This window comes from Hyaena hyaena, unplaced genomic scaffold (genome assembly GCF_003009895.1).
Source record: "Hyaena hyaena isolate Hyena2069 unplaced genomic scaffold, ASM300989v1 scaffold_11, whole genome shotgun sequence".
In the NCBI taxonomy this organism is placed as follows: Eukaryota; Metazoa; Chordata; class Mammalia; order Carnivora; family Hyaenidae; genus Hyaena; species Hyaena hyaena.
The window spans coordinates 2,686,383-2,704,869 of NW_024080643.1; the positions used below are offsets into that span (position 1 = coordinate 2,686,383).

Genomic DNA, 18,487 nt, shown 5'->3' on the forward strand with positions numbered 1-18,487 from the left:
CTCCCTCTTCTCTTTAAGGAGAAGGAGCTACTCCGACAGAAGATCTAGCTCGGGATGAGATGTACTGATGTGAGAGGGCTTGTTGACACTGAGGGGTCAGCATCCTAGTGCAGGACTGGAGTTTCTGTGCATGTTGGCCTGCATATATGACCCATGCGAGTGTAAATGATACTGGAAGCTAAAAGAACAGATACACAGGAGAGAGAAGAAAGAGTCGTGAACGAGAAACGGTGCCTCTTAGGGACCCGACTCAGTGTCATTGCCGCGTCCTTGGCTGTGCTCGGGCGTGTCCACCCCTTCCTTCGGTTTTCCCTGCCCCCTGCTTCACATCTAATCTAGTAGAATCAGCCCCCCCGACCCCTCACCTGCTCTGAAACCAGGCACGACCGTCGCCGGGTTCACCCATCTGTGTCTCTGCTTTCCTCGGGAAGATTCGACCAGAGGACTGAGTCCAGACTGACTAGTAGGGTCCCCTGTGGTCTCTTACACAACCTGTCCCCTCAGCCTTAACCCTCGCTTTTTCTTCTGAGCAAAGCCATTTATGACTGACATCTTGTAGGCGTGGTGCTTAGTGCCTGGGGATACAGGTAAGAGCAAAAACCAGCTCCTGCCCTCATGGACTTTGTGATCTAGAGGGAAAGCCAGACATACCAGTCTTCTTGCTGCCCTCCAGATAGCTTCTGCCCACATCCTGCCTATCCCCAGGGTGCTGCAGCTTACCCAGCTCCGCCCCGCCAGCTCTCACCCCTCCTTCCTTTGGGTGCTGACAACAGTCCTTGCTTTTCTCTTCACCGCTGAACACATAATTGGTCACAGAAAATTATTTACATGTACTGTCTTTCTATGGGGATTGCAGCCACCTTGATGGGACACATTACGGTACAGATCTCACATAGCGCTGTGCATGTGGTAAGTGCCCAGGAAATGCTTGCTGAATCCATGCAAGAGCAGATTTGGATATAATATCCTGTCAGGAATAGCTAGAACCACTACGAGTTTAGCTCTTGAAAAGAAATGTCCAGATGGGGGAAAAGGACCAAATAGGCTCCCAGAGCAGCGAGGATTGACCTTTCCTGGGGGCGTCTGGCTTCGGTCTCCACTCTCGTCTGTATGCTGCGTCTTGCAGTATATTATTTCCACTTTAACAGCCGGGCCGGCCGGACCTCCCTCCTCCTTTGCCCTTCGCCTGGCTGACATGGACTGAACTTCCAGTGTTTTGTTTTTTTACCAAATCCTAAGAGGAAATAGAATACAGGAAGCATAACTAATCCAGCTTATGAAAAATCCACTTTATGATCCTACCATAGCCAGCTACTTACTGTATTACTGTCCTTGCTGTCATTTTATGGTGTCAGTGCTCTGGTCTGGTCACATGAAGCTGACACAGCTCCGTGGACACCTTACCTGCATTCCCGCCTTCCCGGCTCCAAAGCTGCTGCTCCTTGGAGGAAATCTTGTCGTCAGTTCCCCAGGTGTATTGCCCTTGACATTCTGACACCTTGGTGGCCAAGATCAGAAGAGCCAGACTGCCCTTTCCTGCAGCTTACACAGTGTTCTTTCTCTTTCCTACTTGTGGCCTTTCTAATGTACATTTATTTTTGTGTTTCGTTCTCTGCTACCAGCAATGTGCCGGTATTAACATTTTTATACATTTCTCATTCTTTCTCTGAATTTTAAAGGTAAAAACAATGCTTTGTGTTCATTTGCATTTCTTTGAATATAGTTGAGGTTAAATAGTTTCCAGGTTTCGTTTGCTAATATATTTCATCGGTAGGCTTTTTACCCCGTCTACTTTGGAGATTCGTTTAATAACATAACTGAGTCTCTATACCTCAAATAAAAATCCAATGATCTGAGATTATTGGCTGTAATTTTGGACATTAACTCAAAGCTGTAAATCTGCACTGTAGAAATTACAGTGCATTATAATTGTTTATGGAGGCGTACGTACTAATAACTCTAATAATGGCAATCTTAAATCCAGTTTAGTGAATTCAAATTGATACGTATGTAAGCAATGAATCATGGGAATCTTCCCCCAAAACCAAGAGCACACTCTATACATTGTATGTTAGTCAATTTGATAATTTTACGAAAGAAAGAAAGAAAGAAAGAAAAGGATGAGCACATAACCTTACTAGTGAATTCAGAGTCTCTCCTGTTGAGCCCTGACTTCTCGTTGGCCTTTAACTGGTATGCTTGATTCAGTGAGTAAAGCCACACCACCTCCCCACATATGGAGAAGTATTTACGATCATGATCATTCAAATGTAAACACTTGGAAAGAAGTTTGGGGTTTTTTTTTGTTTGTTTGTTCGTTTGTTTTACTACCTGGTTATCTTCCACTTTGTGTAAGCTGCATAAATAACACAGCATGAGCCAGTTTGAAAATACCTTAGATGGGGCGCCTGGGTAGTTCATTCAGTTAAGTGTCCATCTCACAGTGCATGGGTTCAAACCCCATGACGGGCTCTGCGCTGACAGCTAGTTCAGAGCGTAGAGCCTATTTCATATTCTGTGTCTCCCTCTCTCTCTGACCCTCCCCTGCTCACGCTCTCTCTCTCAGAAATAAATTTTAAAAAAATAAAATAAATCAAAAAGAAAATACCTTAGAGTCATTACAGTGGTCTGTTTCCAGACCAAAGAGCTAGCGAGCCTATGCTTTCAGTTCAGCAAACCATATGCAGTAACAGTGTGTGACTTCCATTTTCCCACACTAACACACACACACACACACACACACATATTCTCTTATTTAGCCTCTTTGAAAAGGAGAACCATATACCTTCAGGGCCATTTGCTGCGCAGAATTTTGAGCAGTTAGGAGAAAACGTACTGTTATAACTTACATCAGTATTACTATTAAAAATAATATACATTGTAGAACATTATTAAGCGTAGGTCTTTTTAGTGTGATTTCAACTGTCCCCGATTTGTCCCATTTTTGGATTTGAAGAAAAACAAGTAGGGTCATGTGTTGACAGCATTTAGCTAAAGATGTGGGAGAGGCTACTATAGTGCTGTTTTTACAGAATCTAGAAACAGCGTTTTATTTGGTCTCTGCTTACTCTGAATTTCACTGGCAGCCACGCATTCATGAGGGAAAGATCTTTTTTCTCACCGTAGGATATTCCACAGCCCACCTCATGAAGCTGGTGTGAGGCTACCTGGAGCTGGGTTCCAGCCAGATGTTTATGAAGTCATTTGTGCTACCTCTGGATTTAAGATGGAAAGAATACATACGTTGAGATAAGTAGCTTTTTAGCTGAATAGCCTGAAACAACGATGTTTGACTAGCCAGTCCACATCAGGCTGGCTTTTTAGAAGCTGCCTTGAAGTTCTGTTCTTGACCCTCAGTGATTCAACTTTTTAATCAAGGATTTGGATGGCTACCAAATGCAGATATTGCAAACTTGGGAGCAAGTCTTTGTGTGATATCTATGATATTTAATGCCTGAGGTTTAAAAGAGATCAGTAGGCCCAGATCAACAAAATTCAAGTTCATGGTGCTCAAAACTGTAAACCCTAGGTGAATAGGAAGCGGGGAGGGCCTTCTTAATAAATTCATGTGGAAAAGATCGAAGGATTTGGGTGGTCACAAGCACCTAATCCAGAGCCCGCCACATAACTGACACTCATAGACGTCGATTTCCCCCTGCGGTTTTCTTGGATAGATAAAGAGAGGAATTCTAACTGTGATAATTATCGATAGTGCCAACCCCTTCCTCTGACTTGGTGAATCACTGAAGCTGAGTATATTTTCTTTGTGATGTTACATGTCCAGTGATTCACTATACTCATTGCAAGATCATAAAGTCTAATAAATAAATAAACGTCCTATGAGCACTGAGTTATGTACGTTGTGTTCGATACTACACTTGCGTGCTAAAGACTTAGAGTGAAACTACAATTGGCCTGCTCTTCTCTAAAGTAGAAATCACGGCTCTGAAATAGGCGTGTGTACCTAGAATGTGTCACTTTCCTTAAAATAATGCTTGGTTTATTTTGGATAGCTTACATGTATTTCGTTTGGAAATGCAAATTCAGTCCAGTAAAGCTTCAGTCTCTGTTCCACTAGCGTAGCCTTATTTCATCAGCGCTTGCCGTGTGCCGCTGCTCTCTGTGCCTCACCCTCCACCCTGATCCCGTGAAGTAGACAGTGAACACAGCTCACTGATGAGGACACACACTCAGACAAGTTCTGTAATTCGCCTGAGGGCATTCAGCGAGTATGTGGCAGAACCAAGGACTCTAAATCAAGACTGTCATTGAAGCCCATGTTCCCAACTCCTGTTCTCTACTTAGTGCTAGTCATTCTAAGTTAAGTTTAGGAACTGTGTATTTTTTTTTTTTTTTTAATGTTTGCTTATTTTTGAGAGAGGGGGAGACAGAGAATCCCAAGCAGGCTCCAGGCTGTCAGCCCAGAGCCCGCCAAGGGGCTAGAACTCACAAACCTGTGAGATCGTGACCTGAGCCCATCAAGAGTCAGACGCTTACCTGACCGAGCCACCCAGGCGCACCAGGAACTGTATTTTAAAACATCCTTAGGGATGCCTTCCTTTGTACACAGTGACCACATGTCATCTTCACAAAGTTAGTTTCTTTGGGAAGCGGTACGTGAACCTTTGTACAAGTTGAGAAGAGAGAAGATGGTCACACGGTAGTCACCACTCTTTCTTCCAGGTCAACAACTGCAATATCAGCAATGTGTCCCACAACTACGCCAGGGCAGTCCTCTCCCAGCCCTGTAGCACGCTGCACCTCACCGTGCTGCGCGAGAGGCGCTTTGGGAACCGGACTCACGGCCACGTGGACGGCACCTGTCCCCGGGAAGAGATCTTCCACGTGGTCCTTCACAAGCGGGACTCTGGGGAGCAGCTGGGCATCAAGCTCGTACGGAGGACGGACGAGCCAGGCGTTTTCATCCTTGACCTGTTGGAGGGGGGTCTGGCTGCGCAGGACGGACGGCTGAGCAGTAACGACCGAGTGCTTGCCATCAACAGCCATGACCTGAAGCACGGGACACCCGAGCTCGCCGCCCAGATCATTCAGGTACGCGTCCAACGTTCGTTCCGGTTGCTTACCTCTTGTTGCCCTGAGTCAGTGTTTGTGTCCAGAGCATGGGAACCCAGGGGACATTTGCTGTTTTGCGGGGACATCAAGCACGGTTCCCCAAATGCTTCAGAATGCACAAGAGGTTAACTTCCTCAGCAATAGAGCCCTTTCTGGTAAACTATATCCCAATGAACGTTTAGCCTGGCTCGCTATATAGAGTGGAGGCTCCACCATTTCACATGGGTTTCTCGTTTGCTCCCTGGGCTCCACCCAGTCCTAGGCATAAAACATGTGAAGGTGTCCACATTTAACAGCGGAGAAAAGTCAAGCTGGAAGGAGCTATGATTCTAAGATTGTGACTTACATGCCCTCCCAGCTCCCCCTCCATGCTTCAGGCTCCATACAGATGGGGGGAGGGGATGGAATAATTTCTTATTAAGAATAATGGGGTGCCTGGGTGGCTCAGTCCATTAAGCATCTGACTTCAGCTCAGGTCATAATCTCACAGTTCGTGGGTTCAAGCCCTGTGTCAGGCTCTGTGCTGATAGCTCAGAGCCCGGAGCCTGCTTGGGATTCTGTGTCTTCCTCTCTCTCTGTCCCTCCCCCACTCGCACTCTGTCTCTCGCTCTCTCTTAGAAACAAATAAACATTTAAAAATTAAAAAAAAAAAAAAGAAGGAAGTTAAAATCACCATTCAATCCAAAGACCCCAAGGTAGCAACATTAGTATTTTAGAGAACACCATTGCAAACATTGTTATGTATATGTTCGCAGATAAGTCAAACATTTTTTTTTTTTTTTATTTTTTTTTTTTAAATTTTTTTTTTTTTTTTTTTTAATGTTTTATTTATTTCTAGGAGAGAGAGAGAGACAGCGTGAGCAGGGGAGAGTCAGAGAGAGAGGGAGTCACAGACTGAAAAAGGCTCCAGGCTCTGAGCTGACAGTCAGCACAGAGCCCGACGCGGGGCTCGAACCCACGAACCGCGAGATCATGACCCAAGCGAAAGTCGGACGCTTAACCGACTAAGCCACCCAGGCGCCCCAAGTCAAACATTTTAAAGAGATACTTAGCTATGCACTCATCTTGCAAATTGAGTGTGCAGCCCTTTATGTCAGCAGTATGTTGCAGACTTCTTACCCTGAAAATAGATTCCTCATCACATAGCTGTGTAGTAAGCATGTTGCATTAAAACTTATTTAATCATCCCCATTAAAAGACTTCGAGGTTTTATTCTCAAGGTTAAGAGATTTTGCTAAACTTCCCTCTAGAAAGACTGTACTGATACCTGCTCCCTGCGGTAGGCCTGCCTCTTTGTGAATTATAGGCATTGTCATTTCTACGTCCTGCATTTTTTTTTTAATATTTTTATTTATTTTTAGGAGAGAGAGAGACAGCATGAGCAGGGGAGGGTCAGAGAGAGAGGGAGTCACAGACTGAAACAGGCTCCAGGCTCTGAGCTGACAGTCAGCACAGAGCCCAATGCGGGGCTCGAGCCCACAGACCGAGAGATCATGACCTAAGCGAAAGTCGGATGCCCAACCGACTAAGCCACCCAGGCGCCCCCGTCCTGCATTTTTAAAACTCTAGACTTGCACAGAACTCTTCTGCTGTGTTTGAAACCATGAGGTATTAGATGTACAGTCTATTCAAAATTAATCTAAATCTAAATGTAGGTCCATCGTTTAAAGCCTAGATGCCCACTTATGTTACACCCCCAGAATGTGGTCTTTCAGGCAGTCAGGAAGGATCAGGGATTTGTTTCTGTTAATGGGTCCGCATCAACAGGGGTATTCTAGTAAAGGTGAAATACCGATTGTAGGGTGTTTGGTTACACAGTACAGAAGACAATTCTGTATGTTGAAATGAAATCACCAAGGGGCTTTTCCCTCTAAACACCATATGATCGAATCACCTGAAGTGTCAGGATCTTAAACATCGGGATTTGAAACATCCTACTTTGGCATTGTCCTTTAGATCAAGCCCCCAGACTCTGGCCAGCTGTGCAAGTTATTCTTTCAGTTCTTTGGAAGAACTCGTCTGAAACTGTTTAGTTTACTGAGATGCTTGAATAAGCAAGTGATTTTCAGTAGGGCCTTAAGATTGGTTATCACTCACTTTCGAACTTAATAACTGAAAATGGGTTGACTTCTGAACATTATTGACTATTATCGTGGTGGTGGGGGGACCCCCCTTTCCACCGCAGCCCCTTGAAAGCAGGCTGTCAAATTTTCCCACGGGAATCATAGTGAACTTGGGAACTTGTGTTCGTGACCAAGAATCAGCATCACTTAGCTCAGGCCTGTACATTTAAAGGCAAAGATAAAGTAGCTTTAAAAAATATAATAGACGTGAATCTGTGTTTAAAGTATATGTATATAAATATAAATCATGGACCTCTAAATTCAAGGTGATGGTCATGAACCTCTAAAATAATTTAGTGTCACATTTAAATGCATGTGTGGGGACATAAATGTGTGTGTATGATGCAGTATGTGTGTGTGTGGCCCAGTATGCAACGTATGTAAACACTGTAAATACTATGAATAATACACAGTGTATGTAAGTACTAATCTCGTTTTACAGGATCTTTGTTAACTCTTTGCAGAACTGTTTGAACTGATGTGTTGTTTTTGACTCAGATCTGCAGCGAGCAGAAACAAAGCTGTGCATAGCTTCATCGATCATTAACTCTCAAAGTAGCCCCCATGCAATTTATTTCTCAAGTCGCAATGCCTTCTGATTCGGTTTTGAATCCGTTCTTCCTTGTATTTTCTCTCCTTTGTGCCCTCCCTCTCAATGCCAAGGCCAATCTCGAAGGGGAAAGAAGTATGTAAAGAAAAGGACCCTTCAAGAAATCCTGGGGAGATGAGAACACAGGCAGCTTGCTTGCTTTGCCTTGGTAATTTCCTTGGCGTTTCTGGGGCTGGGGAGGTCCTGCCGGAGAGGTGCGCCGGTGGGTGTTTTCACTGCAGAAGTCTTCATTTATTAGTTCCTGAGATGAATCCCCTTCCTCCCTCCCAGCAGGTGCCTGCAGTCACCCCTCGGGTGAGGTACAGTGACGACGATGGGTGCCTTGAAAGTTACGCTGCCTACGGTGTTTCAAACGCGAGGCATCGTTAATGACTGCTGGTTATGTATGTGTGTTTTCTCCAGGCTAGCGGAGAGAGGGTGGACTTAACGATTGCCAGAGTGGGGAAATCCCAGCCCGGGAACCCTGTCCGAGACCCAGGAGCTCAGAGTAGCAGCCAGCCTCACGTACAGCCTCTGTATCACAACAGGCCCAGCTCACATAAGGTGAGGCATTGTGTTTGTGTGTTTTCAACCACCTGCCCTCAAGGGATCATGGGCGCAAGCTGGTAAACTCTAAATGAGGCCTGTTCTTCAGTCGGAAAAGGTGAACCCAGGCGTTTGGGATGTGAAATGTGTGTGCAGCCACTCTGTAGTCTGTTCCTCAGCCAGTCGAGATGGACTCTTAGTAAGAAGGTGAGAATTAGATTGGTGAGAATTAGATCTTCTAGAACAATTTCTATTTGCTTGGTCCTGCCTGCAAGTGTGAGTTGTCTTGGTTTGCTCATTCAAATTTAATAGTTGACTATGTGGTTGAAAAAGCGTAATGAAGACCATGATCGACAGGTTGACACTTAGCCACTGGGCCAACAATGGAATTAGGTGCATGAATATTAAACATAAATGCCACATTCTGAGAGGCACGTGCATAGCACGTTTCTTCCTATGTTACAGCTTCTAGGAATATCACCGAAATTATTTTAAATTCCCCTATGTTGAGCTTTCCGCTTCAGCTTCAGTATTTTGCTGGATTTATAATCTGCTCCTAGGTCATTGATTGTGCTGAAGAATTTCAGGACTGTCTCATGTTAGTTGTAGGAATAAAACAGCGATACTTCCTTGCATTCTCAGTTTTATTTACCTCATTCGATCTTTCATTTGACCTCAACTTCCGGTAGGCCAGAATTTTAAAAACAATGATGTTTTTCAACCGTGTGAAAATAGCACATAGGAAACTTCCCCTAGTTTTTTTTGTTTTTTTTTTAATATTTTTATTTATTTCTAGAAGAGAGAGAGAGAGACAGCATGAGCAGGGGAGGGTCAGAGAGAGAGGAAGACACAGACTCTGAAATAGGCTCCAGGCTCTGAGCTGGCAGTCAGCACAGAGCCCGACGCGGGGCTGGAACCCACGAACCGCGAGATCATGACCTGAGCAAAAGTCGGACGCTTAACCAACTAAGCCACCCAGGCGCCCCCTCTAGTTTTTAAGCAGACCAATAAATAAGTTTTTATTTACTAGGGTGGTTTAATTTTCCTTAAGGAGAATGACCTTGGAAGCTCAGAGTTAGCTTAAGCAGCCCCTTCACGTAAGTACCATTTGAGAGGGTCCCTCTGGAATGTCACTGGTGCCCCAAGAAAGCACCCACTTAAAGGCACGAGTATTTTTGGCCCATCAGGTTCATCTGGTTCTCGGAGCCGAAGTACAGACCTGTCACTGGTCTTTGGTTCAGTTAATACCTATAAGAAATTATAACCACAGACTTGTTCTCATTTCTGAACAGAAAACGAGATGTGTGAAGGAAACCTCTAATAGGAATTTGAAAAGGAATTGTTCATATAGCTGATCCTTGCTTTATAAATTATTATTTTTTTTCTTTTAACTCTGCTCATTCTTAGTCTTTAATTTTATGCGGCTGCGTTTTAAATAGTAACACTGAATTCATTTTTACTCTGGGTCCCTCACACAGCTGCTTGGTGGGAACAACCCTGTGAAGTATCCTTTCAAGCATTAATTTAGCTCAAACACAAGCATTTGTGATGTCAAATCCTGATTTAGAAAAACAAAGGTCTCCTAGGGACACAGACACAAATTCATCAAAACAACCTGTTCAGCGGATAATCATTGTTAAAAATTAAAGTGCACGCTAGTCTGCATAGCTGCTTGAATAAACATTCATATGGTGTTAAGCCCCTCCGAAGTTTCATGAAGGATACCAAGTATAATCTGGGAAATTTGCCTAAAATGCATACATCTCAGCGACCTAGAGGAATAAAACAGCCACCATTAATTGATTGAATCCCTGACGGCCAAAACTTCTCACGTCGATGTACTCGAGGCTGAGTTTATGGGACTTGTCTCCATAATGAATGGCTCTTGCCCAGTTTGGAAGGATGCTGACGGAGATTTCACAGGATAGGATACCACCGTTAGACATTTACAGGTTTTCTACGAGGTCACAAAGTCCTAGGAACATTCAGCTGTGACTACAAGTAGTTCCCTTAATAAAATTTCAAGAGTGGATTCCAGGACAAGAGACCTGGAGTTCCAAGGCTTGACTAACCAACGTGTACCTGTCAGCCGTAAAGAAGTACCACTAAAGGAAATGTCACAGTTCTGTAACTAGAATTCATATAGATCTATCATTGATATTGTTAATCATGTTAACAGTTATCTTGTTATTACAGTTTCTCTTATAGTCGATAACGTGTTAGGGATCTTTTGAGGCATTAGCTTCCAATATTACACTCGATAGGGTAGTACCCTTGTACTGTGGGCGCATATCATCAATATACACGCGCTTGCATCAGTTCAAATCCCAGTGCAGCCACTTACACTGTCTAATTTGAGGCAAGTTACCTGACCTCTCTCAGTTTGTTCCCTCATCTGTAAAATGGGGCCAACAGTTGGGGCACCTGGGTGGCTCAGTCGGTTGAGCCACCGACTTCGGCTCAGGTCACAATCTCGTGGTTTGTGAGTTCGAGCCCTGTGTCAGGTCTGTGCTGACAGCTCAGAGCCTGGAGCCTGCTTTGGATTCTGTGTCTCCATCTCTCTCTGCCCCTCCCCTGCTCATGCTCTGTCTCTCTCTCTGTCAATAATAAATAAACGTTAAAAAAAAGATACTAAGTGTTTAAAACAGAAATGAGGCCAACAGTAGTATTTATGTTCAAGATCATTGTGAAGATTAAAATGAAATAATGGTTGTAAAGCCGTTAGTTTTACACGTTGTAAATCTTCAGTAAGTGTTAGTTACTATGGCTGTTTTAATATCAGTATTGCATATGTACATCTTGTTTTTTACTGAGTTCTAATTCAAAAGAGAAGTGATGTTTTAAATTCTGCCTTTCTTCTAGAAGTGACCCAGTAATAAGTAGCAGTAATAAATGTCACTAAAACTTGCCTTTTTGAGAACATAGTTTGCTGGGAATATATTTCTCTTCAATAGCTTTTTCAAACATTCAGTTATTTCATATCCTTTCAGCATATCTTTTTAGCTTTTCATGAAAGTTTTGAAGATCAATTTGCACCTGCTTCCCGATTGAGCATTCTCAGAATCCTATGAGTAAGAATCAGAAGATAGGTCGGTAGCTCTCTTCTGGCAGTGAACAAAGTCCACACTTTCCTGTCGACTACTCTGTCTACTTTTCTTTCAAAGAATACAGGAGAGAGATGGAAATAAAATGAATCGGGTTGTCTTCAGAATCTTAAAACTCAAATGTGTTTATTTACTTTTATAGAACTGACCATATCCTGGAGCCCAAGATAACCATACAGATGATGTGCTTATTTTACTTTGACTTCCGTATGCCCCAGTCCCGCGTGTATTCCGTCCCAGAAACAATCGTACGAAAACGCAGCAGTCCAGAGTGCGACATTGGGGCCCTGGCATTCAGTGTTGTGTTTGTACCATGAAGAGCTGTATATTACTTCTATAACAAGTGGTTTTAATTTTATTAATGTTTTATTTATTTCTGAGAGAGAGAGAGTGAGACAGCGTGAGCAGGGGAGGGTCAGAGAGAGAGGGAGACACAGAATCTGAAGCAGGCTCCAGGCTCTGAGTTAGCTGTCAGCACAGAGCCCGACGCGGGGCTCGAACCCACGAACCATGAGATCATGACCTGAGCCAAAGTCGGACGCTCAACCAACGGAGCCACCCAGGCGCCCCAGCAAGTGATTTTAAAAATGACTTTATAACTGCCACAGAATGTTTTCCTTTAGTTTAAGCTGTTTTTTCTTCAGCTATCTATTCGTGTTTTTTTTTTTTTTAATGTTTTAATTAATTGAGAGAGAGAGAGAGACAGCGTGAGCAGGGGAGGGTCAGAGAGAGAGAGGGAGTCACAGACTCTGAAATAGGCTCCAGGCTCCGAGCTGGCAGTCAGCACAGAGCCCGATGCGGGGCTCGAACCCATGAACTGCGAGATCATGACCTAAGCGAAAGTCGGACGCTTAACCGACTAAGCCACCCAGGCGCCCCTATTATTTGTTATCCAATAAACTTTTCTCTCGTGTTTTAGGATCTGACCCAGTGTGTGACGTGCCAAGAGAAACACATTACGGTGAAGAAGGAGCCACATGAATCCCTTGGGATGACGGTAGCTGGGGGCAGAGGCAGTAAGAGTGGCGAGCTGCCCATCTTCGTGACCAGCGTGCCCCCTCACGGCTGCCTGGCACGCGACGGCCGCATCAAGAGAGGTAAGAAGGGCTCTCAGACAGCTTCACTAAGCTTCTCCCTGAATTCAACGCATGTTTTAAAAAGTAACAAATATCTACAGTATTCCCCATTAAAGGTGGCCTTTTTTATTCCTTGGGTATGTCCTTTCCATATGGAAGGACAAAGCCTCTCTTATTATCAGGTTAGAAAAATGCCTGATGTAAAGGAAAATTGCTGAAGTTCGATGATGTTTCCATTATTTTCTAGCAGTCACTCAGTTGGGTTATTTTATGTTGGAAAAGACCCTCTAAAAGATTTAACGGTCCTCACGTGATGGCAGATTGGATACCCTGAAGGACTGTCTTGCTAAAATAACAAATATTGCTTATATAGTAAAGTACCTATGTGGGAGGGGTGTCATGGAGGAGGTGAAGTGGAAAACAGTGTTAATAAAAAGGCATAGTTTTAGGGATTCATTGGTTTATCATTTCACACTCCCTACCCCACCTTCCATCAGTAACATAGCAGTAGGGGTGGTAAAAATAGCATTCTTCACACACTTGGTTTGTTCATTTGGGAAAGTATTTTCCTTCCTAGGTATTTTTCCAAGAGTGAAGTCGGAACCCTACCTCACACCATATATAAAAATTAACTTAGAGCAGACCCAAAACCTAAAAGTAAGAACTAAGACTTTTAGAAGAAAACGCAGAGCATAAATCTTTTTTTTTTTTTTTTTTTTTTTACAAATAGTTTATTGTCAACTTGGTTTCCATATAACACCCAGTGCTCATCCCCACAAGTGCCCCCCTCCCTGTCCATCCCCCCTCCCCCCCACATCCATCAGTCCTCAGTTTGTTCTCAGCATTCAAGAGTCTCTCATGGTTTGCCTCTCTCCCTTTCCCCCACCATTTCCCCCCTTCTTCTCCCCCATGGTCCTCCGTTAAGTCCTCCTAATCCTCCTATACGTGCAAACATGATATTTGTCATTCTCTGCCTGACTTATTTCACTCAGCATAACACCCTCAAGGTCCATCCACGTTGCTACACGTGGCCAGATTTCATTCTTTCTCATTGCCATGTAGTATTCCATGGTATAGATAAACCACATCTTCTTGATCCATTTGTCTGTTGATGGACACTTAGGTTCTTTCCATGTTTTGGCTATTGTTGAGAGTGTTGCTGTGAACATTCGGGTACATGTGCTCCTATGCATCAGCATTTCTGTATTCCTTGGGTAAATTCCTAGCAGTGCTATTGCTGGGTCATAGGGGAGTTCTGTTGTTAATTTTTTGAGGAACCTCCACACTGTTTTCAGAGGGGCTGTACCAGTTTACATTCCCACCAACAGTGTAGGAGGGTGCCCGTTTCTCCACATCCTCGCCAGCATCTAGAGTTCTCTGATTTGCTCATTTTAGCCACTCTGACTGGCGTGAGGTGGTATCTTAGTGTGGTTTTGATTTGTATTTCCCTGATGAGGGATGCTGAGCATCGTTTCATGTGTCTGTTGGCCATCTGGATGTCCTCTTTGGAGAAGTGTCTGTTCATATCTTCTGCCCATTTCTTTACTGGGTTGTTTGTTTTTCATCATAAATCTTAATGACCTTGGATTAAGTAATGGATTAGTCAGTGGTTTTCTTAGATGTGACAACAAAACACCAGCAACATAATAAAAATAGATAAACAGAATTTCATCAAAATTACGCATTTTTATGCTGCCAGGGATGCCACCAAGAAAGCAAAAAGAGAGTGAAAGTGAAATCCACAGAATGGAAGAATATATTTGTGAATCGTGTATATGACAGAGGACTCCTGTCTAGAATATACAAGAAAATATACAGAGAGCCAAAAATCACATGAAAAGATACTCAGTGTCAGTTCATATTAGGAAAACGCACATCAAAACCACTTTGTACCCAGTAGGGTGAATATAGTAGAAAAGACAGATGATAACAAATATTGGCAAAGATGTGGAGAAACTGAAATTCTCAGGCATTGCCAGTGGGAATGTTTTGGAAAACAGTTTAGCAGCTCCTCAAAGTTAAAAACGGGTACCACATGACCCAGCAATTCCATTCCTGTAGAGATGAAAACATACTTCCCACACAAGAATTTGTACATAAAGGTCCAAAGCAGTATTTTTCATACTAGTCAAAAAGTAGAAACAACTCAAATGAATGCCAACCATTGGATGGATTAACAGAATGTGGTATGTCCATGCAGTGGATGTTATTTGGCCGTACAAAGGAATGCAGTATTGACACGAGCTAGTCATGGATGAACCTGGAAAACATTATGCTAAGTGAAAGAAGCACAAAATACCTCGTATGGTTGCATTTGTATGAAATGTACAGAATAGGCAAATCTGTAGAGAGAGAGTGGTTACTCAGTGCTGGGAAGTGATTTCTCATGAATACGGGGTTCTTGGGAGAGGGATCTAAAAATAATGTGTGCTGGCTACCCAACAATGTGATTATGCTAAAAACCATAAAACTATATACTTGAAAATGGGTGAAATGAGTGGTATGTGAATTATACCTTAATAAGGCGGCTGTTGTTTTTGAAAGAATGTTATTTGCCCAATTGTGGACTTTGGGGTAATTTTATTTCCTTCTGGTTATTTTATTATGTTTTCTAAGTTTTCTACATTAAGAATGTTTTGCTTTGGGGCCCCTGGGTGACTCAGTCAGTTAGTCATCCAGCTTCGGCTCAGGTCATGATCTCATGGTTCGTGGGTTCGAGCCCCGCGTCAGGCTCTGTGCTGACAGCTCAGAGCCTGGAGCCTGCTTCAGACTCTGTGTCTCCCTCTCTCTCTGCCCCTCCCCTGCTCGGACTCTGCCTCTCTCTCTCAAAAATAAATAAAACATTTAAAAAATGTTTTTAAAAAGAATGTTTTGCTTGAATAATCTGAAAAATATGTGATGAGTTGGGAGACAAAGATTTTCCATAGGCTTTCTTTATACCTACAAAACTAATTTTTTCCTTCCTCACCTTTGCCCTTTATTTATTATATTATTTGTCAGGGTAACAGATACTTTTTTTTCTTTCTTCAAGCAAGAGAAGGTGTGCAAATCACAAGTTTCATTTCTTTTGTAGGCCCCAGGATATCTTCTCTTTACATATTCTGATATGTGCACACCGAGCAAACTGCGTAGGGCTATCTTTATTATAAAACTGTGTGACTATAAAATAGAATATGTTAAAAATTCATTTCTAACAGCAAAGGATCAAATAATTTTTGGTTAGAAAAGAACTCTATAAATCACTGAATCTCAAAGAAGAGAAAGGAGTGTGCCCAGGGCCTGCCCCTAGCCAAACTTGGCCTAATGATTTGGACTTCCAGTCGAATCACAGTGCCTCGAGCCACACTTTTCCGTGTGTATTATGAAATCTTAACATTTTGGGTTATTCTGGAATGTTCTCCATGAATTAGATTTTTCCTCAGGATCGTAAAACAAGTAAGAAAGTGGTCTTTTACCTTATGTGAGCTAACTGGAACTCACCTTTGTTGGTTAATTTACAAATAAGAGGCTGTCCAGGGAGGTAATCACTCGGTAGCACGTCCCATTTTTCTTGTTTCTTCATCTGAACAGGCGACGTGTTGCTGAATATCAATGGCATCGATCTGACCAATCTGAGTCACAGTGAGGCTGTGGCCATGCTGAAAGCCAGTGCTGCGTCCCCCGCTGTTGTCCTGAAAGCCCTTGAGGTCCAGGTTGTGGAGGACGCCACGCAGGCCACGGAAGAGCAGCCGAGCGCCTTCAGCGAGAACGAGTATGACGCCAGTTGGTCCCCGTCGTGGGTCATGTGGCTCGGGCTTCCAAGGTATGGGCCGCCTTTGACTCCTGAGGACTAATCAGACCTACAGCCATTCTCCCTGTGTAACACCGTAAATTCACTCATCCAGGGCCAGAGAGGCTCTCTCCGATAAAAGTGGCAATAGCAGATCAAGTGACAACAGAAAATGGCATTTTTTCTTAGGTTATTATATTCTAAAAGGTAAATTTAACAAGAAGAATGAGGCTAGAAAGACTTAATATATCTATCTATAAAAATGAATTTGGGCGCCTGGGTGGCTCAGTCGGTTAAGGTCCGACTCTTGGTTTCAGCTCAGATCATAATCTCACGGTTCGTGAGTTCGAGCCCCGTGTTGGGCTCTGTACTGTCAGCTCAGAGCCTGGAGCCTGTTTCAGATTCTGTCTTCCTCTCTCTCTGCCCCTCCCCCCTTGCGCTCTGTCTCTTTCTCTCTCAAAAATAAATAAATACATCTATACAAATAAAAATGAATAGGGGCACCTAGGTGGCTCAGTTGGCTGAGTGTCTGACTCTTGATTTCAGCTCAAGTCATGATCTCATGCTTCATGGTCAGGCTCTGTGCTGACAGCATGGAGCCTGCTTGGGATTCTCTCTCTCCCATTCTCTGTGCCCCAACCCCGCTTATGCGTACTATCCTTCTTTCTCTCTCTCTTTCTCAAAGTAAATAAACCTTTTTAAAAAATGAATAAAGCCATCTGTCCATTCCTGTTAGGGTTCATAAGTGGGTGAGCCATGAGATTTGGATGTTCAGTCTCTTGCTTTAGAAAAGCTGTCATTTGGGGCGCCTGGTTAAGCGTCCAGCTTCGGTTCAGATCATGATCTCACAGTTCATGAGTTCGAGCCCCACGTCGGGCTCTGTGCTGACTACTCAGAGCCTGGAGCCTGCTTCCGATTCTGTGTCTCCCTCTCTCTACCCCTCCCCTGCTCACACTCTGTGTGTCCCTCTCTCTCAAAAATAAAGAAACACTGAAAAAGAAAGAAAGAAAAGCTGTCAAAAACCACCATGCATTCTGATACATGCTTAGACTGCATGTGCATTTTTCACTAGGAAAACCAGGTCAAAGTGTGGGGCCTTTGTCTCTTCCAGAAGCTTTTCTAAAATCCCTTTCTTAATCCTTTCAACTCCCTAAAAAGTCAGGAGGTGAAATGCAGTTTTTACGGGACAGAAGAGTCTGTAAGCCACCCCGCTGGTGTTCAGGACTGAGAGCGCCTCACCGCCTCAGTGACGAGTTCGCCGCCTCCTGATTGTTGCCAGCCAGGATCTGCACGCCCTCTTGGTGACGCCCGTCTCCTTGGGCATTGAGAGCGGAAGGGTTGTATTACTGTGTTTGTTTCCAGATCACTGTAGATTCTTAATGTCCAGAAGAACCCTAAAACTCAACTCCGACGACATATTTGGACTCTGGGCCAAGTATGAAAATGACTACTTTTTTTAAAAATAAAAATCAGCACTGGGAATGCCGGTTTCTGAGCCACCTAGCTCCATGTGGGTTAAATTTTTAATAACTAGCATTTTATAGTGCTGTATGATTTATTTAAAAAAAAAAAACAAAAGTACTTTCACATAAAGAAAACCAGCAAGCACACAGATGATTGGAACTTATCTGTCAGTGATCTGACTTACTGACTTGTCCTCTTGGTTGAAAAAGAGTAAAAAGGCCTCCAGCTACTAGAACTCACGTCCCTGGGACCCGTAGGAATAGACTGGAATGGTCACGGTTACACGGCAGGCATGCTCTCTCAGTGGTGAGGCTTCAGCCACAAGAGGGAAGCTCGTTCCTCTTGTGAAATAGTCAGCCCAGTACATTGACCTGAATCCTAGAAAGTCAGGAAGGCCCCCTCACACACCAGCGGGTGGGCAGGGGTCTTCTCCTGCGCTGCGGTGACCCAGCAGGCACACCCCCACGGGTGGACGGGCGGGGACCGCACCCCTGCATAGCCACTCGAGCTGCCCCAGTGCCCCTCCCAGTGTTTCTCATCTGTTTCCCCCTCCTCGTTCTGGGGTCCGCGCTTCGCCCATTGTGTCCCCAGCATCTTCTGGCGTCCCAGGAGGGGTAATGAATGTTCCAGATGAAAAATGCACGGGACAGTAAAGTCTATTTTGGGCTCCACCTGTATCCAGTATCAAGAGTATCTATCAGGAAAAGGTCACTGTTCTGTGGAGTCTTGGAGGGGGCGTCTCT

At 43.9% G+C, this 18,487-nt stretch overlaps 1 protein-coding gene across 1 annotated transcript in view; it reads left to right on the top strand.

Annotated features, from left to right (window-relative positions):
* LNX2 (ligand of numb-protein X 2) overlaps positions 1-18,487 on the top strand; it is a 76,762-nt gene that overhangs the window by 51,839 nt on the left and 6,436 nt on the right. The window contains exons 5-8 of the mRNA XM_039255558.1: positions 4,684-5,052; positions 8,209-8,349; positions 12,355-12,532; positions 16,082-16,313. Of these exons, the coding sequence (XP_039111489.1) occupies positions 4,684-5,052; positions 8,209-8,349; positions 12,355-12,532; positions 16,082-16,313 (920 nt within the window). The remainder of the gene's footprint in view (positions 1-4,683; positions 5,053-8,208; positions 8,350-12,354; positions 12,533-16,081; positions 16,314-18,487) is intronic.